Genomic DNA, 24543 nt, shown 5'->3' on the forward strand with positions numbered 1-24543 from the left:
TCGCGGCGCGCGGCGTGGACACCCGCGGGGGCATCCCGGGGCGCACCCCCACTCACGCCCGTCGCCCATGGGTTTCCATCTCCGTCCACCCGGCTCGGCCGCGTGGGTGTCCTCCCTCCTAAACCGCCTCCCGTGCGCCTCCCAGGAGCGCTGCAGCTCGGAAGCTGGCTCACTCTTCTTGCTGGCTGACCAATCTCCTCTCCAAGTTCAAGATTCCCGCCGCTCCACTTGCACTACATCCGCCCCCCGCCACCTTTTCCGTTTCCTTTAACTTTCACCTGGGTTAGGCTATACTGAACCTAAACTTTGATCCTAGATGTCCCTCCCAGGGGATTTGGCGAGGATTCGGAGAGCTAGTAGCCGCCGTCCCCGGTGTATGCCTACAGGCGACGCCCCCGGGCGGGACGGGACGGGGCGGAGCGGGGCGGAGCCGGAGGGCCTGGGTCGGCGGCGGCCGGGGCGGGGCAGAGCAGCTCCCGCACCCGGGAGCCCCCTGCTCGCCCCAACCCGGCCGCTCCTATTCTAGTGCAGCTGCCGGCTAGTCCGCGGAAAAGCGGCCGGCGGGCGATGGAGACAGGGAGACTCACGGCGAGAGGAGGCGGGGTTGGGGAGGCGCGGAGAGCGCGGGGGCGGAGGCTGGCAGGGGGCGCTGGAGGCTGGAGCGGTCCGTGCGCTCCCTGCGCCCGAGGGTATTGGAGGCTCTGAAGAGGCGGCCGCACCGGGGCCAGGCGGCGGCTGGGCCGGGGCGGGGGGCGCTGCCGCCGCCGGGGGCGTCGCCGGCCTCGGCCCCTTTGTTCTCGCGCGCTCCCCCTCGCCGCCCACTCCCCTGCTGTCGCGCGGCGGCGGCGGTGGTGGCGGCGGCGGCTCCTCCCGCCCGAGGCAGTCGGGCTCGGCGCCGGGGGCGGGAGGGGGCGGGGGGAGCGCGCCAGCCGCCGAGAGTGGGGGGCGATGGCGAAGCTCCGGGTGGCTTACGAGTACACGGAAGCCGAGGACAAGAGCATCCGGCTGGGCTTGTTTCTCATCATCTCCGGCGTCGTGTCGCTCTTCATCTTTGGCTTCTGCTGGCTCAGTCCCGCGCTGCAGGATCTGCAAGCCACGGCCGCCAACTGCACGGTGCTGTCGGTGCAGCAGATAAGCGAGGTGTTCGAGTGCACCTTCACCTGTGGCGCCGACTGCAGGGGCACCTCGCAGTACCCCTGCGTCCAGGTCTACGTGAACAACTCCGAATCCAACTCCAGGGCTCTGCTGCACAGCGACGAGCATCAGCTCCTAACCAACCCCAAGGTAAGGTCGTCTGCCTCTGGCGCGAAGGATGCCTTGCTCCTTCGGAGCCCTTGAGATGTGGGGACAGCACCAGGGTTAGACCCTCTCGGAGTAGGTTCAGAGTATGTTCCAGTTGGTAGGAGGAGACAGGCATCGGAGGCTGCACTCAAACCAAGAGTGAGTTCATCAGGGAGCCCCAGGTATCCTGTCCTTCGGGTGGGTTTGTGCGTGTGGCAACCAGCGCTGCCCAAAGGATCTCTTTACACACCTACCTTGCCTGGTCTCAGATTTTGACGCCCCGACCCAGCCAGGTCCGGCGCCTACAGGAAGGGGTTTGGAGAAATGCCAGGAGCAGAGAAAGTTAACTTTTCCTTTCATGAAAGCCCTTGAGCAGTCAGGATCCACCTACTCCCGCACATGGTCAACGAAGGTCCGAGCCGCAGCAAAAACTCAGATGGAATTCCCTTTGTTGGGAGGTCGAGGGGGTCTCTTAGCCCCTCGAAGCTTATTAAGAAGATTAAGAGAGTTCCTTTCTTTTGGCTCTAAACGGACGTTTTAAACCTGGGGTCTAAAGATGAATGTGAAATTCAGTGTAGGTCCATTTTGGAGTGTCTAGAGGGATGCTAGTGACTGTGTATCTAGGGACAATCAAGAACCGTCGGTACAATAATAAAACTTACTGAAAATAGAAAACCCTCAGTGAAATATACCAAAGAATCCTTTCCTAACAACTTTCCATGTCACAAGCATGAAAGAAAAAGAAAAGAAAACCTGGTTAGGGCTCGCGGGCTGGAAAACAGAGGAGACTCAGGAAACTGTTCCCAGTGGAGAAAAACACTTATAAAAAGCAGTGTCATCCGTCTGTGAACTAATTGAGCTTCGTAGTGCATCCGCTTCTGCAGGAAGGGTTTTGTTTCTTCCTTTGGTCTTTCCTACTGTGTTGCTTAACTATCCAAAGTAAAGACGTGTCTTTTTAAAAGTTACTGACACTTTTTGTGAGGGCCATGCTTGAACACCAAGCAGAAAACCATTCCAAAAGAAAATGAACTCTGTGTACACAGGAAAACTTTATATTAAATGTGGCAAAACAAATGTATATTAATCCAAAATACAGATTCTGAATTAATATTTTCAAGTATTTGAAACAAACTTACCATTTGCTGTACAGTAAAATTCATGATCTTTTCTCCAAAACAGGAAATCCTTGAATTTGAGAAAAGAAAAATAATTACGTTTTAGAATTCATACTCTTCTTAGAAAAATGCTTCTCCTAACAGATAAATATTCATTTGCCTTAAAATGGAGATAATACAAAGAAATCAATAAATATAGGAGTAAGAATTTAGAATGCAGAATTTAAATAAAATGTTCAAGCTCATGAAGAAGTGGTAATTTCTCAAAGACATGTTCTAATCTGCTTAATGCTTAGTTATGTTTAAAAAGAAATCTCAGGGTTTTAAAACTTATTTTTTTCATGATTAAACCACTACTATCAGAGAAGGGTGCCAAGAGTACTAATGATTTAGAAGTTATATGGTAATTTATCATTTAATTATTACAGTTAGTGAAACATTGCTAATTATTTGAAGATAGTGGTTTAGTCACTAATAAATTAATTACATATTCGCACATGTATGTGTGTGTTATATATGTATGTGTGTGTGTATATATACATATATCAGTAAATGATTAATATCTAATCAAGACATTGACAAATTAGAATTTGCTACAGGAAGGCTGCTTCACAATTTCCAGGCAATTTTGCAGGATCTGGCAGAAAAAGTAAATTGGAATCATTAGGACATTGATTTTTAAATCACTTGGAAGCACTCACAATTGCTTTATGTAATTCCAAGATTTCTTTCTTTCTCTCTTGCTCACTTGCAAATAATCTGTTATTTTCCAGTGCCAGTTCAGAACTCGGCAATAGTTATTTTAAAGAAGTACTTGAACAAAATTACATCTTATAAAGGGAAGTATTCAGGAAATGACAGAACTGGAAAATTATGTATTTATATTACAAAAACTAAACAACATCTCTATCAATTTAGGCAAGGTTTCCTCAGCCAAACCATTTCTCTCTTTATTCAGATGACAGTGTGTTGTAGCACCTATAGGACATAAATTTGTTCTTCAACATCACCTTTCTGCTTTTGATTAATTAAATACTCAGTTTGGAAATTTTTGTAAGCAATATGTGTTGGGAAAATCAAGTCCAATCACAATATTGTGGCAGAGTCAAGTACATGAGCAGATTGTTTCCTCAGTGCCCTTGCATTTGATAGTGCTCACTGCCCATTTGGTTGTATCTTGGCCACCTAGATCTTTTCTTGCCTTACCTTACTCTTTATTGGAGGCCTGGTTTTCCCACCCTTTCCTTTCATTCCATGGATTCCAGCTAGCTTCTACCTTCTCTTCATGTCCCACCACCACAAGAAACCACTTGGGAAATCACTTAGAAAAATAGAACAAGCACTTTTTCTTCTCCCTTGAGTTTGCTGCGTTAATCACAGTAAAAGGCAGGAAAGGGATAGAATATTACAAATATATAACTTCTTAAACCATAAACTACTACAGATGCTGATTTTTGACTAATAATTTTGTTAAAATTAAGTTCTCTTCAGTTTTTGTTTTGCATCAAGTCTTTGTTCTCTAAAACAGTGTATCCATCACATAATATAGCATTCAAGGAAAGTAATTATCCTTGGGGAGATGACATGTTCGGAGGATTAACCATAGGGAAATCTAAATTTGGGGGTAACTTTCTCTTCCTACTGGCCCCATCCCTCCCCTGTCCTTGTTACACCACTGTTTCTTTGTAACTCATGGTTGAATGTGCCAAGATCTTTGGTTCTTAACTGGCTGCACAGTGGAATTACCTGTGAGCTTCAAAAAGAAATTCTTTTTTTTTTTTTTTTTTAATTTTAGTTGTAGATGGACACAATACTTTTATTTTACTTATTTTTATGTAGTGCTGAGGATCGAACCCAGTGCCTCACGTGTGCGATGAGAGCACTCCACAGCCCCAGCCCTCAAAAAGAAATTCTTATGCTCAGGTCCAACCCTCAGAGATTTCGATTTGGTCTTGGGTGGGGCTTCGGCATTGGTGTTTTTTATTCAGAGTTCTGTTAGTGATTCTTATCGGTAGATGAGAAATGAAAACCACTGTTTTGGACAGTGAGCTCATCTACTATTTAAGAAAAGCAACATTAGAAGCAAAAGGACTCACTGTAATTGATATTTGTGTTTTCAGGATAAAAGATGATGTTGACACTACTGAATACAGGAAGTTGGTATAAAAAGAGAAACCCAAGGAAATTCTGAAGGCAAAGAAGAGAATCATTTAAAATTAGGTGAAATGATCATTTAAAATTAGTTTAACTGAAATGAACTCATGCAATTCCAGACATTTAGATTTGCATCATTATATACATTAGATGGCAAAGAAAAGATGAATTTAAAAAACCTTATCCTCATATGAAGGATAAGAGAGAGCTGGTGATTAGAGATCATATGTTTAATCTTGTTTTGATTTTTTTCTTCTACTGATGATAAAAACATTAAAACAAAGGATAAGTCTGTTTCTAAGAAACCAGTACTCTAAAAGTAAGAGAAATGCATTGAAGATGAAAGCTTAGGTGGGATTGAAAAAGACTTTGGGCTCTAAGTACATCCCGTTGCGCCATAGATGCCCAACTACATAACCCATAAGTGCTGTGGCTTATATGGCTTCTTAGTATCCTTCAGGTCCACATTTGTGCACCTTTCTCCAGCACACAATTCGACGGTGTTGCCTGCTTGGATCCATTTCTGGACTCCCTCTTTGTAATATATGTTTAATTTCTTACATTTTGTGCTCCACAGAGTCCATCCTGTCAAAACTAGTAAAAGACTATGCTGAGTTGTGACTTCTTTTATTAATAATACAGTCTTTATTTCTCCATGAAAAAGTGGCTTTCCTTGTTTTTTTTTTTTCCCTCTAGTGACTATATTAAATAATATTTGGCCTACACATAAAATTCAATTGATCAAATGCTTTCTCTTGTAATTAAAGAACCAGGCAAGAAAACAGAGGACATACAAAAATGAGTATTTAACAAATAATGTCTACTCTGTGCTACATGTGCTTCCAGGATTTGAGTCTAGAACGGAGGTTCAAATAAAGTCCTTGGCCTCATAGAACTTATATTTTGGTGCAGGGTAGCAGACAAGAAGTAAATTTATAATGTCACATTATAAAATGATAGATGGGTAAAGAAAATTCAGGCAGAGTAAGGGATAGACAGTGATGGGAGAAGCAAAAGGCTGCTTTTGGGGACAGGATGCTCCAAGACCACGGGTCTGCTGATGTCTGCACAGACACCCAAAGAAGGTAAGGAATATGAGGAATCTGAAAGGAGATAAAGCATTGAATTGTGTGACTGTTTGGGAAAAGAGTGTTCCACAGGCTGGGCAAACAGTCAGTGCAAAGGCCCTAAGACAAGTGACTGCCAGATCTGGGTGAGAAACAGTGAGGACAGCAGGAAGATTGAATCACATGAGCAGGGCCAAGAACAGAGGCAGATGATGTTTAGGGTCCCCAAAACAGGATAACTCCGGATTTTTATTCTAAGCTTGATGGTGAGCACCTGACCTTGAGCAGGACTGAGATCAGGCTCAGACTTTGTAAAAATGTAAATGATTCCTCTGGTTACTGAGTTGAAAATGCCAAGTATGTGTGTGCATAAGGTTCACTGTGCAGAGCAGAGCACAAGGACAAGTTCAGAAACGGGCTTCACTGGAACAGACTGAAGGTGGTGTCCTAGATCAGTGGATAGCTTTGGTAAAATTCACCGATGGGGGGACATGAGGAATGAAGAAAAGAGAAGTCAAGGATGACTCCAAAGTTCATGGCAAGGCCAACTAGGTAAATGGGGAGCGGGGAGTCCTTTTATTAGTTGGGGAAAACTACAGGGGAAGAGGGTTTGGAGCATTGTGGGTGAAAATCAAGGTTTCCCTTTCACATATGCCTAACAGACATATCAGTGAGGATGCCCTTTGAGGAAAATTTCTAACAGAGGAGATGAGAACATAGATAACAATCAGAAGAGGCAAAGTGTCACGTTCCACAGGGAGGCCCCAGCAATATGATATGAACATCTTAGAAGGGAGAGGGGAAAACATCATAGAGAAAGAAACATTTTCCATGAATCTTGCTGAGGAAATTTTTATGCTGCTGGTGAGAAAAGGTGAGGAGGAATGACGAGAACATCAAGAAAATGCCAGAAGCACAGCTATGAGCTGTGTGATATGGGATGTGTTTGGGGTTCCCTAGACTTTCATGCCCAGAACACAGGATACATGGAAGTCTTGGGGGAAAGGCAGGAGAGTATACTGGGGCCAGGAGTGTAAAGATCCTTGACAGGCAGGATGAGTTTGCTGGACAATCAGGAAGAATAATGTACCCCTTCTCAAAGATGTTCACATCCTAATCCTTAAAACTTGCAAATATCTTGTGTTTCATAGCAGAGGAGAATTAGTTAATGCTACCAATCAGTTAATGTAAAAATAGGGAGATTGTCCTGATTTATGCATGTAGGCCCAGAGATAATCACAAGGGTGTTCAGAGTGGAAGATGGAGGCAGAAGGGGAGGTCAGAGGAATACTATTAGAAAGACAGCCAGCCATTGTAACTTTCAGCCAAGGAGTGCAGGTTAGCCTCTTTTTCCAAGGAAGTGGGAAAAAGCAAGAAAATAAATTCTCCCCTAGGCCTTCTGAAAAGAATGCAGCCCATCTGGAGTCTTGATTTTAGCTCAGTGGGATGGGACCCGCTCTGGACTTCTGACCACTAAAATTGTTAAATTTGTGGGTTGTTTTTATTTGTTTGTGTGTGTGTTTGTTTGAATTCAGGGGTACTTAACCACTGAGCTTCCCCAGCCCTTTTGAGTTTTAATTTTGAGACAGGGTCTTGCTAAGTGACTTAGGGCCTCATTAAGTTGCTGAGAGTGACTTTGAACTTGCGATCCTCCTACCTCAGCCTCCCAAGCTGCTCTAATTGCAGGCATATGGCTCCACACCCAGCCCTTAAATTTGTGTTGTTTTAAGGCGCGAAGTTTGTGTTACAACAGTAAAAAGAACACAGAAGCCAAGGAAGGTTTTTGTGTAGGTGACTGATATGATTGGATATTTAAAGACTTGGTCAGAATATATTAATTGTCCATCTATTTATATCTCTTTAGAAACAATCTAATCTTTAGGATGCTAAAATCTGTATGTCTGAGATACTTTTTATAATTTGTGTCTAACCTCTTTTTGTGGATGCATTCATGAAGATCTTAATTCTGTTTGTAAGGGCCCCAAATTATGTATAAAAAACCCTAATCAGAAACCAAAAATCAAGATGTTTGTGATATTAAAATAAAATTTAGTTACAATTTGAGAAAATGCATTTATTTTATATAAACTGGCCTCAGAATTTTAAAACTTTTAGGACATATTTTGTTTATTTAAAATGTTTTTGCCACTCATTTGTGAATGAAGATGTGAAGCTTTATTTCCCTTGTGCTTTTCAGTCTTTAGCAGAATTTCATCATCAGTTGAGTTCTTAGGTCAACAGTATACTTATATTGCTGTTACCATGATTGCAGTAAAATACTGAAGAGAATAGTTTTTAATGGTGGATATTTAGAACCATCTCCATGCTGTTCCTGAGGTATCCTCTAGGGCACATAAATCAGTGCTTAAAAATTTGTGCTTATGGAGCTGGGGTTGTGGCTCCGAGGTAGAGCACTTGCCTAGCATGTATGAGGCACTGGGATCGATCCTCAGCACCACATAAAAAATAAATGAATAAATTAAAGATCTAGCAACATCTAAAAAAAAAAAAAAAAAAAAAATTTTAAAACAGTCGTACTTGTGAGTTGTCACAATATCCTCTTCTATTATTCTTTTTTTTTTTTTTTGGTATCAGGGATTGAACTCAGGGGCACTTAACCACTGACCCATAACCCCAGCCCTTTTTTGTATATTCTTTAGAGACAGGGTCTCACTGAGTTGCTTAGGGTCTTGCTAAGTTGCTAAGGCTGGCTTTGAACTCTTGATCCTCCTGCCTCAGCCTCCAGAGCCACTGGAATTACAGGAGTGCATCATCATGCCTGGCTCTTCTGTTGTTTTAAAATAGCCAGTGATATAATTGCAAATCATTAAATTTCTTAAGTGGATTGTGAACATTTTTGTAAATAAATGAATTTGAATAAATTCACTTTATGTATGGTTTTTGCTTTCTTGGGTAGCAGAATCCAGTAAATTAGGTTTCGAGAAGCTCTCTGGATACTGAAGCACATGCAAAGAAATATCTCGACTTGCTTATTTTATATAATTCATCTAATTGATATAGAAGACCAAATGGAGTTTGAAAACCTTATTTAATGTCCAGTTTACTCATTGTAATCTAATTGTATTGCAGCAGGATGCATTGATGTTCTGTTTAATTGAAGAAAACTAAATTCTAGAAAGAAGTTTAATCCTTTTTTCTTTGTAATAAATTTATTATGTAGTTACTTTTGTCAGAACAACTTCATTTTAAAATAGATTTAAGGAACTGAAAACCAGACAATAATACTAGTAAGAGCTAAATTCTCAGTTCTATTATAATTACCTTTTGTTTTTTCTACTTCAAGGATAAAAATGACAACAAAATTTGTCATTATTTTCCTAAGATGTGTTCTTATTCCAGAGTCTTTTTTGTTGTTGTTGTTTTTTCTGTTTTACTTATTTATTTATTTATTTAGGTGCTGGGGATTGAACCCAGGGCCTTGTGCCTGAGAGGCAAGCGCTCTACCAACTGAGATATATCCCCAGCCCTGAGTCTTTTGTTTTTATCAATAGTACTGTCATTCTCTGGTACTAATACTTATTTTTTTTTTTTACTTTTCCCGACACTTAGTCAAGACAGTTATCTTTTGTTTCAATTATTACAACATTTCTTCACTGTCCTTGTATTTAATCTATCTTCTCTTCCATACTGGTGGTTCTCAAAGTATTATCAGTGAACTTAAAGCATCAGCATCACCTCTGGAATTCTGGTCCCACCTATGATCCACTTAAGAAATTCCACCCAATTCTGTGTTTAAGTTAGAGAATTTGAACAGTTTAAAAAAAAAAAAAAGTAAACATACTAAGCAACTAAGTGGAGAAAATGAATTAATATAAGCAAACAGTCCTAAATAAGGCAACAAAAGAGAGAAGAAAGAATTTAGGCAGCTGGAACAAGTAAAAAAAATAGTTATTAGATTTAGCCTGAATATATAATACATTATATTAAATATAAATGAACTAACTCCTCTAATTAAAAGACAGAGATTGATAGAGTGGAAAAATCAAACCCATATATTTTGTTCAAGAGTACCAACTGAAAACTGGGCAAAGGATGTATACAGCTGTTTTTCCAAAGAAGATGTATAAATGATCAACAAACGTGAGAATATGTTCAACATAATTAGTCAAACCAAAAGCACAATGAGATACCACTTCAAACACACTAGAAGGACTATTTTTAAGACAATAAAAAGTATTGTTGAAAGTGTATGAATTAGAACCCTCATACATTGCTGGCAAGAATGTATAATGCAGCCACAGTGGAAAAGAGTTTGGCAGTTTCTCAAAAACCTAAACATAGAATTAACATGAAACCCACCAACTCCATACCTAGGTGTACTCTGGAGAGAAATGAAAACCGGTAACTACACAAAAACTTGCACAAGATTCTTTGTAACATTATAACCCAAGCATCTGTCAACTGATAAATGAAAAAATAAAATTTACTACCTCAATAAAATGGAAAACTTATTTGACTTTAAAAAGGAATAAAGATTAATACTTGCTACAATATGGATGCACCTTGAAAACATGCTAAGTATAAGAAGCCAGCCACGGAAGATTACATATTATATAATTCCATGTACATAAAATGTTGAGAAGATGGAAATCTATAGACTGAAAATAGACTTGTGGTTGCTTAGAGCTGGTGAGCATGGGATAATTGTATTTGACAACAAAAGGTACAGAGTATCTTTAATGTGATGAAAATACTCTAAAATTGGTAGTGGTGAATCTCCTGAAAGCCTTTAAATTGTATACATTAAATGAGTGATTTGAATGTCATGTGAATTACATTTCAATAAGCTGTTCCCCCAAAAAAATAACAACAGGAGATTTGCTTTATAAATTTTGGCATTTTAAATAACTTGTAAAGAGGTTTTTTTTTTTAATTTTTAATTTTTTTTGTTCCTTTTAGATATACGTGACAGTAGAGTGTATTTTGACATATTGTACATACGTGGAGTATACCTTCCCATTCTTGTGCTTGTACATGATATGAAGTTAAACTGGTTGTGTATTCACATATGCACACAGGAAAATTATGTCCAATTCATTGTACTGTCTTTCCCCTTCTTTTTCCCCTTCCCTTCCCTTCATTCCCCTTTGTTTAACCCAGTAAACTTCTGTTCTTTCCTCCTCATCTCTTATTGTGTGTTAGCATCTGCATATCAGAGAGAACATTTGGCCTTTGTTTTTTTTGGATTGGCTTATTTCACTAATAGTCTCCAGTTCCATCCATTTACGGGCAAATGCCATAATTTAATTCTTCTTTATGCCTGAGTAATATTTCATGGTGTATATATATATATATACCACATATTCTTTATCCATTCATCTTTTGAGGGGCACATAGGTTGGTTTCATAACTTAGCTATTGTGAATTGGGCTGCTATAAATATGGAGGTGGCCACATCACAGTAGTATGTGGATTTTAAGTCTCTTGGGTATAAACTGAGGAAATGGTATAGCTGGGTCAAATGGTAGTTCTATTCCAAGTTTTCTGAGGACTCTCCATAGTGCTTTTCAGAGTGGTTGCACCAATTTGTAGTCCCACCATCAATGTATAAATGTACCTTTTTCCCCACATCCTAATCAATATTTATTATTACTTGTGTTCTTGATGATTTCTGAAGTAAGATAAAATCTGTGTGGTTTTAATTTGCATTTCTCTAATTGCTAGAGATGTTGAACAATTTTTCATATATTTGTTATCAGTTGTATTTCTTCTGTATAGTGTCTGTTCAGTTCCTTTGCCCGTATATTGATTGGGTTATTTGTTTTTTTGGTGTTAAGTTTTTTGAGTTCTTTATATTTTCTGGAGATTAATGCTCTATCTGAGGTGCAGGTGCCAAAAATTTTCTCCCATTCTGTAGGCTCTTTTCACATTATTAATTATTTCCTTTGCTGTAAAGAAGCTTTTTAGTCTGATACCATCCCATTTATTGATTCTCAATTTTACTTCTTGAACTTTAGGAGTCTTGTTGAGGAATTCAGTTCCTAAGCTGACATGATGAATATTTGACCCTACTTTTTCTTTTAGTAGGTGCAGGGTCTCTGGTCTAATGCCTAGGTCCTAGATCCAGTTTGAGTTGAGTTTCATGAAAAGTGAGAGATAGGAGTTTTTGCTACACATGGATTTCCAGTTTTCCTAGCACCATTTGTTGAAGAGGCTATCTTTTCTCCAGTGTATGTTTATGGTGCCTTTGTCAAGTATGAGATGACTCTATTTATGTTATTTATGTGGGTTTGTCTCTGTGTCTTCTATTCTGTACCATTGATTTTTCTTTTTTTTTTTTTTTTTTCTTTTTTTTTTTTTTGCGGTGCTGGGAATCAAACCCAGGGCCTTGTGCTTGCAAGGCAAGCACTCTACCAACTGAGCTATCTCCCCAGCCCTGTACCATTGATCTTTATGTCTCTTTTGGTGCCAATACCATGTTGTTTGTATTACTGTAGCTCTGTGGTATAATTTAAGGTCTGGTATTGTGATGCCTCCTGCTTCACTTTTCTTGCTGATGATTGCTTTGGCTATTCTGGGCTTCTTATTTTTCCAAATGAATTTCATGACTGCTTTTTCTATTTCTGTGGAGAATATCATTGAAATTTTAATATGAATTGCATTAAATCTGTATAGTGCTATTGGGTGAATGGCCATTTTGACAATATTAATTCTGCCTATCAAGAACATGGGAGCCATATTCTAAAGTCTTCTTTAATTTCTTTGCTTAGTGTTCTATAGTTTTCCTCATAGAGGTCTTTCACCTCTTTTGTTAGATTGAGTCCCAGGAATTTTTTTTTTGAGGCTATTGTGAAGAGGATTGTTTTCCTAATTTCTCTTTCAGTTGATTCATTACTGTTGTATAGGAATGTGTTTGATTTATGGGTGTTGATTTTATATCCTGCTACTTTGCTGAATTCATTTATTAGTTCTAGAAGTTTTCTGGTGGAGTTTTTGGGTCTTCTAAAGATAGAATCATGTCATCAGCAAATAGGGATGGTTTGAATTCTTCTTTTCCTATTCATATCCCTTTAATTTCTTCTAATTGCTCTGGCTAGAGTTTTCAGGATGATGGTGAATAGAAGTGGTGAAAGAGGGTATCCTTGTCTTCTTGCAATTTTAAGAGGGAATGCTTTCAATTTTTCTCCATTTAGCATGATGTTGGCCTTGAATTTGGCATATATAGCTTTTACAATGTTGAGGTATGTTCCTGCTATCCCTAGTTTTTCTATTTTGAACATGAATAGGTGCTATATTTTGTCAAATGCTTTTTCTTCATCTATTGAGACAATCATGTGATTCTTATCTGTAAGTCTATTGATGTGATGAATTATATTTATTTTTTTCCATATGTTGAACCAACCTTGCATCCCTGGAATGAACCCCACTTGATCGTGGGGCACCTCTTTTTAATATGTTTTTGTATGTGATTTGCCAGTATTTTATTAAGGATTTTTGTGTCTACATTCATCAGGGACAGTGGTCTGAAATTTTCTTTCCTTGATATGTCTTTGTCAGGTTTTGGTATCAGGGTGATAGTAGCTTTATAGAATGAGATTGAAAGAGTTCCCTCCTTTTCTATTTCATGGAATAATTTGAGGACGGTTGTTGTTAGTTCTTCTTTGAAGGTCTGGTAGAACTCAGCTGAGAATCCACCTGGTTTGGGGCTTTTCTTTGTTGGTAGGCTTTTGGTGGTATCTTCAATTTCATTGCTTGTCCTGATTCAATTTCAGTAGGTCACCTGTCTCTAGAAATTTGTCAATGTCTTCAAGATTTCCTATTTTATTAGAGTATAAATTTTCAAAATAATTTCTAATTATCATCTGTGTTTCAGTAGTATCTGTCTTGATATTTCCTTTTTCATCATGAATTTGAATGAATTGAGTTTTCTCTCTCTCTTCATTTGTTTGTCTGAGGGTTTATCAATTTTATTTATTTATTCAAAGAATCAAATTTTTGTTTCATTGATTTTTTTGGGATTTTTTGTTTCAATTTCATTGATTTTTGCTTTGATTTTAATTCTTTCCTGTCTTTTACTGCTTTCGTTGTTGATGTGTTCTTCTTTTTCTAGGGCTTTATGATGTAATGTTAGGTCATTTATTTGTTGACTTTCTATTCTTTTAAGGAATGAGCTCAATGCAGTGAACTTTGCTCTTAGAGCTTCCTTCATAGTGTTCCAGAGATTTTGATGTATTGTATTGCTGTTTTCATTTACCTCTAAGTATTTTTTAATTTCATCCTTGATTTCTTCTACTATCCTTCAGTCATTCGATAGCATATTTTTTAAGTCTCCATTTGTTAGAGTACCTTCTATTTTTTATTTTATCATTAATTTCTAATTTCATTCCATTATGATCTGATAGAATGCAAGGTATTATCTCTATTTTTTTGTATTTGCTAAAAGTTGCTTCATGGCCTAAGATATGGTCTGTTTTAGAGAAGGATCCATGTGCTGCTGAGGAGAAAAAGTATGTAGTCATTGATGGATGAAATATTCTATGTATGTCTATTAAGTCTAAAGTATCAGTTGTATTTTTTAGTTCTATAGCTTCTTTATTTAGTTTTTGTTTGGAGAATCTATCCAGTGGTGAGAGGGGTGTGTTAAAGTCACCCAGTATTCTTGTGTTGAGGCCTGTTTGATTCTTGAAATTGAAAAGGGTTGGCTTGCTGTATGTAGATGCTCTATTTTGGGTAGCATAAATATTTAAGATTATTATGTCTTTTGATGTATAATTTCCTTAAGCTGTATGGAATGTCATTCTTTGTTCCCTCTGATTAATGTTGACTTGAAGTCCCCTTTATCTGATATGAGTAGAAACCCCTGCTTGTTTACAAGATCCATGTGAATTGTACCTTTTTTCCCTTCCCATCCTTTTACCTTCAGTCTGTGAATGTCTTTGCCTATGAGGTGAGTCTCTTAGAGATAGGCCTTGTTTTTCAATTCAGTCTGCCAGTCTTATGTCTTTTGATTGATGAGTTTAGGCCATTTACATTCAATGTAGTTTTAGTCAGCTTTTTGCCACTGTGACTAAATAACCTGACCAGAACAATTGTAGAGGAGGAAAAGTTTATTTGGAGGCTTACGGTTTCAGAGGTCTTAGTCCATAGAATGCTGGCTCCATTCCTTGGGGCTCAAGGTGAGGCAGGACATCATGGTGCAAGAGTGTGGCAAAGGAAAACAGCTCAATGATGATCATGAAGCAGAGAGAGAGAGATACAAAATATATACCAGATACAGAATATATACCCCATAGCCATGCTCCCAATGAATCACTTCCTCTGGCCACACCCCGCCTGCCTTCAGTTACCACTCAGTTAATCACATCAGAGATTAATCCACTGATTAGGTTAAGGCTATTACCCAACCATTTCCCCTCCAAACCTTCTTGTATCATCTCACTTGTGAGCTTTTGGGAGATACCTCACATCCAAACCATAACAAATGTTATTATTGAGAAATGATTTTTATTTTCTGTCATTTTGATTTATTTCTGGTTTTTAATTTGAATTAGTTTATCCTTTGACTGACTGTTCTTCTAGTGTAGTTTCTCCATTTGCTGGTTTTCACTCATTTTTCATTTCTTCTTTATGAAATATTTTATTGAGTATGTTCTGTTGTACAGGCTTTCTAGTTGTGGATTCTTTTAACTTTTATCATGGAAGTTTTTATTTCATGGAAGCTTAATTTTGCTGGGTATAGTATTAGCTGGCATCTATTTTCTTTTACAGGTTGATATATATTATTCTACGACCTCATAGCTTTGGGGGTTTGTGTTGAGAAATCCATTGAGATCTGGACTAGTTTCCCTCTAAATGTGCCTGTCATTTTTCTCTGGCAGTCTTTAAAATTCTATCCTTGCTCTGTATGTTAGGCATTTTCATAATCATGTGCCTTGGTGTGGGTCTCTTTTAATTTTGTATATTTGAGGTCTGTAATCCTCCTGTATTTAATTTTCCATTTTGTTCTTAAGGTTTGGGAAATTTTCTGATATTATTTCATTGAAAAATTTGTGTATTCCTTTGTTTTGTATCTATGAACCGTCATCTATCCCAATAAATCTTAAATTTGGCCTTTCTACATTATCCCATATTTCTTGGAAGTTCTGTTCATGGTTAACATATTTTCTCCATGGTCAACTATATTTCAGGATTATATATTTTGTCTTGATTGCCTGAAATTCTGTGTTCAAATGGTCTAGTCTGTTGGTGATGCTTTCCATTGAATTTTTAATTTGGTTTATTGATATTTTCATTTCTTTGATTTCTGTTTGATTTTTTTTTTCAGAATCTCTATCTCTTTATTAAAGTGATCTTTCACTTTCTGTATTTTCTCTGATTTCACTTCTTACATTGTCCTTTACCTCACAGATCAGTTTAGCTATGTATATTCTTAATTACTTCTTTAACATTTCTTCCACTGGGTGTCAGTGGATTCTGTTATTGATGTATCTTGGTTTCTTTGAGGCAGTTGCTTTCCTTGCTTTGTCATTTTGTTTGTGTGTCTACCCATCTAACAGTATGAAACTGAGCCAGTAGAGTTTCTACCCTGTGGGCTTGTAGTGTCCCTGAAGATTTCCAGTACCTCACTGTTTTGGGGGAGACAAATAATAATAATAACTAACACAAACAGTATACAGCATTAAATCAAATACTTCTTGATCTGACGTCTACAATGCTAATTGTCACAATAAACAGAAATGATATGATCAGTTATTGCCCACAGTAAAAACAGTAAGTTTGCAAAAGGGTTTACAGTTTCAGATGGTGGACAGGGAGAAAACAGAAGTGATACAGGATGTGAGGATTATGAGGAAGGAGGAGGGAAGATAGAAATAAATAATTAAAGGAAGAGTGAAAGAGAGAACAGTAGAGTTTGGCTTGCTGAGAAGCTACCTGTCTTCTTTCTTGGTTTCATGTTATGGAGCATCCACACAAGCAACCTTTTCTATTCTGCCATCTTGAAACTCCCAGAGATTTCTTATTCAGTAAATGATGTTTAAACTCCCTATTATTTAGAAAAACTTTTTAAATTATTAACTTTTAAAATAAAAATTTTCGGGAATAATTAGTATTTTTAAATTATTTTGAAAAATAGTTAAAGTAAAAATATACATTTAATTAAAATTAAAATTACAGTTTTGATAAAATAACTTTAAAGGTACAAAAATAAATTTATGGACATATAAATAAAGTGTAGGTAAATGCTTAGACAATGTTTTTGGGGTGGGCAAAGCTTTCTAAACATGACACCAAGGACAGAAATCATAAAGGAATGCACTGATTAATGACATTGTAAAGAAAAAAACTTACGCTTCCAAAAATATTGATATTGAAAGAGAAATGACTAATTTTGGAGAATATTTGCACCATGATAGGGAAGTGATTCAAAAGTCAACATATGACAAACTCTTAGAAATAAAAGACCATCTCTTCAGGAGTAAACAAAGCAAGAGCAGGCAGAGACAATTCATTGAAGAATTACAAATAACTAGGCATGTGAAAAATATGTGTATTATCAGTAATATTCAGATATTAAATCATAACTATATGATGTAATGGATACATTAGTTTGCTTGATTGTGTAGTAATTTCACAATGCACATGTAAATGAAACCCATGTTGTACACCTTAAATATAGATATTTTATTTGTTACATATACTTCCTTTAGACTGGGGGTAAAAAGAAATGTTAATTGGGATGGGGGTGTAGCTCAGAGGTAAAGTATATCCTTAGCATGGTCATAACCCTGGGTCCAATACCCAACAATTAATGAATACAATGTTGAGATATCTTTCCTGCCTATCAAGTTGCATTGATAAGAATATAAAAACCTAGGCAGTCTTGTGCATTGTTGGTAAAAGCATATTGTTGCAGAGCAGTTGAAAATACATACCAAAATCCTGAAAAATATGAGTGTTAGTTTTCTAAGGCTGTCACAACAAAGTGACTTAAAATAATAGAAATTTATTCTTTCATAGTTGTGGAGGCTGAAATTCTGAACTCAAGGTATCAGCAGGTCTATGTGCCCCCAAATGTTCTAGAAACACATCTTTTTTTCTTACTAGCCAAGGGTTGCCTGCAGTCCTTGGTATTCCTTGGCTTGCAGCTGCATCATTCCAGTTTCTGCCTCTATCTCACCATGACCCTCTTCTCTACATGTCTCTGTTTCTTCTACTCTTTTTTTATTTTAATTTTACAGACTGTATTTTGATTCATTGTACACAAGTAGGGCACAACTTTATATTTTTGTGGTTGTGCACTATGTAAATTCACATGATTTGTGTAATCATACATGTACATAGGGTAATAATGTCTGTCTTAGTCCACTATCTTTTCTTCCCCCACCCCTTCCCACCCCATTTCCCTCTACACAATCCAAAGTTCTTCTTTTCTTGACCCCCTCACAACACCCCCTTGTTATCTATCATCATCCACTTATCAGAGAAAAGATTTGGCCTTTGGTTTTTTTGGGCTTGGCTTATTTCACTTAGCATGATATTCTCCAACTCCTTCCATTTACCAGCAAATGCCATAATTTTATTCTTCTTTATGACTGAGTAATATTCCATTGTGTGTGTGTGCATATATATATATATATATATATATATATATATATATATATGTCAGTTTCTTTATTCACTCACCAATTGAAGGGCATCTAGGTTGGTTCCATAATCTAGGTATTGTGAATTGAAGAGCTATGAACATTGATGTGACTGCTTTACTGTAGTGTGCTGATTTTAAGTCCTTTGGGTATAGACCAAGGAGTGGGATAATTGGGCCAAATGGTGGGTTCATTCCAAGTTTTGCAAGGAACCTCCATATTGCTTTTCAGAGTGGCTGCACCAATTTGCAACTCCACCAGCAATGTATGAGTGTGCCTTTTTCCCCACATCCATGCCAACATCTGTTATTGTTTGTGTTCTTGATAATAGCTGTTCTAATTGGAGTTAGATGAAATCTTAGGGTGGTTTTCATTTGCATTTGTTTCTTCTACTCTTATAAAGACACTAGTCAATACATTTTGGACCCATCTCAATCCACTGTGGTCTCAAGTACTTATATCTGAAAAGATCCTATTTTCAAATAAGGGCACATTCCAAGGTTCCAGGTGGACATGAATTTGGGGTGGTCATTATTCTCTCTACACATACGTGTGTGACTCAGTAATACTACATCCAGCAGTACATCTTAAGAGAAAAAGATTACAGAGCCGTTGAAAGATATAGTTATAAATATATTAGTTGCGGTATCATTTCAGATGTAAAACATCTGAAACAACCTAAATGTCTAATAAGGTACTATTATTATTATATGTGTACTATAAATGTATGTTATAAATATATCTACTATTAAATAGATACACATTATATAAATGAAGAAATACTGTGCATTGAATTTATGGAAGAAATATGGGTTTTTTTGGCCATAAAAGGATTTTTATGGTATGCTAATGATAGAAAAGTAAATTACAACACAGTATGATTCTATATTTGGAGAAAAAAAGGTTTTTTTCATGTATATATACACCCCCCGACATACACAGATTTTTTCTTTCTTTGTAACTTCTTCCAGTAGGTGTGATTTTTAGCTACAGATATACATTATTCCTGAGTAAATAATAGTAAAATACCTCCAGTTGAAAAATACAAGAGGATATGAGATTTGATTCTGGGCATTTATGTAAATTTAAAATTTGCATATGGAAGCAGACAGTATACAAAGAAAAGATAAATGACAAGATGAAAAACACACACTACTGATTTTATTTTTGATCACCTGTAGCTTCTGAATTTTCTCAAATAAAGATAGCTCATTTTTGTGGTGAGAGAAAACCCAGAAGCATTACTTCAAAACAAGTGCCGCATGAAAGACTGAATCATTCAACTGGGCTCTTGGTGTGTCTGACTTTCTCCATTCCAAAATCTTCAGAGCTGGTGGAAAATACCTACCTGCACACATTATCTCAGGTCACGTTATTCAAAAGGATCCATAGTCAGTTCTCCTTTGAGCACCTGCCACGAGGCAAGCTCTGCTCTGAGTGCTGGGCATGCAGTCAGTGGGAGCATAACCCCCTGCTGGGTTGGAGCTTCCCCCTGGTGCCATCTTTGGAAGGCATCAAGCTGCGCTGCAGTGGGTGCATTTGCTGCTTAGATTTGAGGTTGTGTCTGCCTCCCCCATCCCTGGAGCTTGCTTGCATCCAGCTTTATCTCCCATACTCTTGGATGTACTGAAAGATTTCTTGTTACTAATGTCAGACACTTTGCCCTTCAGTGTTCTTCAACTAACATCCATTTGATTTTGTAGAGCAGCTGGGCAGAAAAGTAACAACCCAAGTTTATGGTCTTAAAATTTTGCAGGACTTCAAAATTCCCATTGGAGATGTGCTACGCATCTTCAAGTACTGCAGAATTGTCTTTGTTTTCAGAAAGATGAATTCAGATGTGAATTCTCAGCAGGTTCTTACCAAAGAAGTGTTCTTTAAAAACACAAAATCAGAAACTAGAATGCGGAAATAACTACAAATACAGCAAAAGTTAAAATAATTTCAAGTGAATAATCAATTCTGTACAGTAAGTTTGAAGACATAGGATGAGATGGTGATTCTCTAGAATAATATAAACTTCCAAAATAAAATAATCTCATAGAGATTTCTTTTTTAAAAATAGACTGCTCACCATAGACGAAATAAAGTTCTCAAAGAACCACAACTGTTAATGTTTCCAGGTCAATTCTATGAAAATAGGGAACTTTAATCCTACTTTAAACTATGTCAGAGAACTTAGAAATAAGAAAAACTTCCCAATTCTTTTATAATTTTAGGATTACATTGAAACAAAAGCTCATTGTAATATATGAAAATTACCAGGTAGTTTCTCTTAATAATATTTGCTTAATGTCCTACATAAAATAACGATAGTAATCTTGGTGTTAGAAGTACCAGAAGTTTTAAATTTTATTTGCACTTATCTATGTTTTCTAAAGCATTTTTCCAGAGTCACACACCTCATCCTATAAGCCTGAGCCTACAGGATCATGATGATTCCGTTTCAGTGATTACAATGTCTGCTGATAATGGTTCTGCCATTGAAGCAGGTCTAATTGTATTAATTTTCACAAATTGAGTTCATAAAAATTACATATTGCCTTGTAGGAAATGTAGCAAACATATCAGAAATTAAATCAAGACAGACAAATGGGGGCGGGGTGGCAGTGTGTGACCAAGATTTAACTTCCTCACTAGATTCTTCACCATCAGGGAGAAAATGACAAAAATGGGCAGAGGTCAATGATGGTCCCTTTGCAGAAAAGAAACACTGACTTAAAAACATTAATGAAAGCAAGAAGCCAGAGGTTTACCCTTCAGAAAGTTTCTTTGTAGTCAGTTTTGTCTGATTTCGTTTTTTTAAGATGGGGACAGATGCTCTGTAAACCAGTGGTGTACAATCTCTTTGAAACACTTCATGACTGTAATTTATAAAGGTGTACACTCTTTTATTCTATTCTTACACGTGTGTGCCTAGATGCTTGAGGAAATAGATGTGTTTCTGCTTTGTAACTGCTTACAAAAAAGACTTTAATGTTTTACAAAAAGCTTTAATGTTTTTCAGTTGAGGACCGATTAATAAATTTTGGCACAGCTATGCAGGGGTCTTCAAAGGAGAATGAGCTGAATCTCCTCATGCAGATATGAAAGCACCAAGGTCTGCTGACCAATGAGAAAACCAAGAGCAAGACCCAGGAGAGTGTGCTCACCTTCATGTTGAAACACAGTGTAGAAAGTGCTGGGAGGAATCACGTGGCAGCTCAGAACAGCTTCTGGGGACGAGGGTCACTGGGAGGAGGCGTTTCATATCATAACAGTTCCCACTGTTTGCATCTTTACCTTGTGTGTCTGTTATGCTTTCTTTTACTCACTTTCCTCATCTGTAATATGAGGATTATGATACCTGCCTTCCTGGATTGTAAGGATTGAGGTCATATGTGGAAAGCATCCAGAATAGTGCTTCCTCTTGGTTAGACTTCCATGAACACTGGCTAATGTTATTTGGAAGACAGTTTTAAAAATCAAATAGTACTGCAGCTTTATTTGAGGGAGAGTGTAAGATACTTCTGCCCCATGCTCTTTTGCCACACAGAGACAACTATTTTTGCCTATTTTATCTTTTTTCTAATATTTAGCTCCATGTTTCTGAACAACAGTGTCCCCACTGTGTACATTTTAGGTACCATTGAGGTTGCCTTGGACAGAATGTGAGGATTTAGCTTTCTTCCACCATCCCATTCCACCCTATTTTTATTTCCTTCATCCTTTAAATATGATTCTGTCACAATTATTGACTGAATTAATATTGAATGTTTAACTTATTTTAACAGTATAATGCCCCATTCATTGCTATAACTTTCCTGGAGCTACTAATCATTCCTTTAAAACAATTTCTTACTTTGCTATGTACCTTTATTTTTCCAAAATTCCCCCATAGAATTATAAAATCCCTTTTGCACTCTGTCATATGGTTATTTACAACACGTAATCTTTTCTTCCGCATTTTTTTCTCTCAAATTTCTTGAGACATCTTCTCTGGAACCTTAGCTGCTGCCCAAATTGAACTGGATGCTCTTGAGGCCTGTTACATCTCTCCTGTTTTGGGTATCACGCTTCCTTGACTCCATTCTTTCCTCTTTCTTGGTTTATTCCTTTTGGCTTTTTGTTTGTTTTTGGAATGCTTCCTGAGAAAGAGTGTATTGGATAGACAATTCTTAGATCTCATGTGTCAATCAGTTCTGATTCCAAAAATTTATCTCACACTAAGCTATTTAAAGAAAACACGGTTTATTATTTGTTAGCCAGTCCTCATAAATTAGTGTAGGTCTGTACCACCAACATCATTGCTCTGACCAGAAATAAATAATCAGGTATTCTGCCTAAAATTATGCTCACTAAACTCAAATTGTTTCACCCATCAAAACTGATCATAGTCTTTACTCATTCCCTAGCATGCTGCAGAGTCATCTGGGAGCATACATATCCCAGTGCAAGAAAAACAGGCCTAGATTAAAACTACAGTTGGGGAAAGTGGTAGTACAGAAAGAGAAGGTACACTCATGTGTGAGCCATTTGCTTATGAGACTTTTTATTTGCCTCAAGACCTGCTTCTGGTCTATAAATCTCAACTTCATGTTCAGGCATTCAGATCCTACTAGGACAAAACAGTGGTTTCTCAAAAGGACAACAGTCATTTGCCAAAGAAAGGATGGACTTGCTTTCCATCCAGCCCTGAGAGCATCAGGGCTCTCTTTGGGCTCCATATTTCTCCTGATCTGTCACTGACCTGTTGTAAACTGTTTGAAGGCATTGGACTAGAGAGCTGAATTGAGACCTCTTCCTTCTCTGTAGGCTGGAGCAGATATTCCTGTTCTGGCTGCTACTCAAAGCTGGCAGGGTTATGGGTAACTCAGTAAATAGGTTGGAGTAGCAATCCCAAATGTTGATATGTGTTTCCTCCAAAATATAAAGAAAGCTAGAAAGCATTGTGTCTCTTTCTTAGTTTTAAGGAATGAATGATACAGCAATTTGCTTTTCATGTTGGAGGAATATCCAGAAATTCCCTAAACCAGTAGACCCTCAGAAGGGTTACTGAGGGGGCAGGTCCCTGAATTTCCACTCTAGCATATCTGTGCTTTACCAAGAAATCTAGGACACTTTGTACTCCCTGCTTTCCTGGCCCAATCAGCATGATATCATCGTTTTACAGACAAAGCCATGTTCTATGGGATTGTGCAGGGGTCAAAGTCCCTGCAGAGTAGAACATAACAGAGAGAATTGATGCAGTCTCGAATAAGACAGTAAAGTTCACACCATTTCTGCTAGGTGAAAGCAAACTGCCTCTGGTACTTTCTGTCCACAAAGATGGAGAAAATAGTATTTGCCAGATCAATAGCCATAGAATAATGCCAGAGGTATTTTATTTGCTCCAGTAGAGACTGAGTTTGAAACAGTAGATGAAATTGGACTCACCACTGATTGATTTAACAATACAGTCATTTTCCAAAACTTGTCTGCCTTCTTCAAGAGTCAAATAGGCAAGTTTAATAAGGGCGAAAGAGGCTCTAACCTCTGTGACTTCCCCTAGGGATAGAGAATTGGTTTATTCATTTTTCATTTTGGGAAAAAGTGGGTATTTTCAGAGTTATCCACCATAATACCCTTCACTCTTTGGGTAAGAGGGTCAGAATGTTAATTAGGATAGTTGCTGGGCATGCCTATTCATTCTCTTCACCTACATATCTATAGCATCTGTAGGAAAAACCATAGGAAAGTTCATGGACCTATTGGGCCTATCATGGCACCAGCTTATGCCAAAACCCCATTTTCCTCTGATTCCTTGAGCACGGTTGTGAGCACAGTCATATAGAGTCCCCAGGGACTGGAGTTAGTACAGAGCCAGTGTCCAACCATACTTTAAATATGTGCCCTTTCCCCGGTGCACAGTTACTCTGGTAAATGTCAGCATGTTCCACTGAAAAAAGTTAGAAGATGTTCAGTGGGCCCTGCTTGATGTTCTACCACAGGGTCTTTCTTCAGAGATAAGCAGCAGCACCCCCAACCCCCTGCAACCCCTGCATTCATACAAGGATAGCTAGGCCTGGGGTTACTAGAGATATAAAAGTGTGAGCCCTGCCTTACATCACATTGACATAGAAGGCTTCTCTTCAACAAAACTCAAGTTTTTTCAGACATATAGATCAAAGAGGACCTTAGAAGGTCAGCCACCTATTTTAGTCACCACTGTCCAATAATCCATTAGCCACTGTGAAAGGTCCCTGTGGATCAAATTGTTTTTATTATGTTCATGAATTCTATGAGCCAGGAATTCAGGCAGAGCACAAGAAGATAGCCTATCTCTGTCTCATGATCTGAGGT

General features: G+C 38.0%; 1 protein-coding gene across 1 annotated transcript in view; it reads left to right on the forward strand.

The window, feature by feature from the left end:
- The first annotated feature begins 801 nt into the window (after positions 1 to 801).
- KCNMB4 (potassium calcium-activated channel subfamily M regulatory beta subunit 4) overlaps positions 802 to 24543 on the forward strand; it is a 62940-nt gene continuing 39198 nt past the window's right edge. The window contains exon 1 of the mRNA XM_079141332.1: positions 802 to 1284. Coding sequence (XP_078997458.1) covers positions 949 to 1284 — 336 coding nt within the window. The 5' untranslated portion in view covers positions 802 to 948. The remainder of the gene's footprint in view (positions 1285 to 24543) is intronic.

This window comes from Sciurus vulgaris (genome assembly GCF_902686455.1).
Source record: "Sciurus vulgaris genome assembly, chromosome: 5".
NCBI lineage: Eukaryota > Metazoa > Chordata > Mammalia > Rodentia > Sciuridae > Sciurus > Sciurus vulgaris.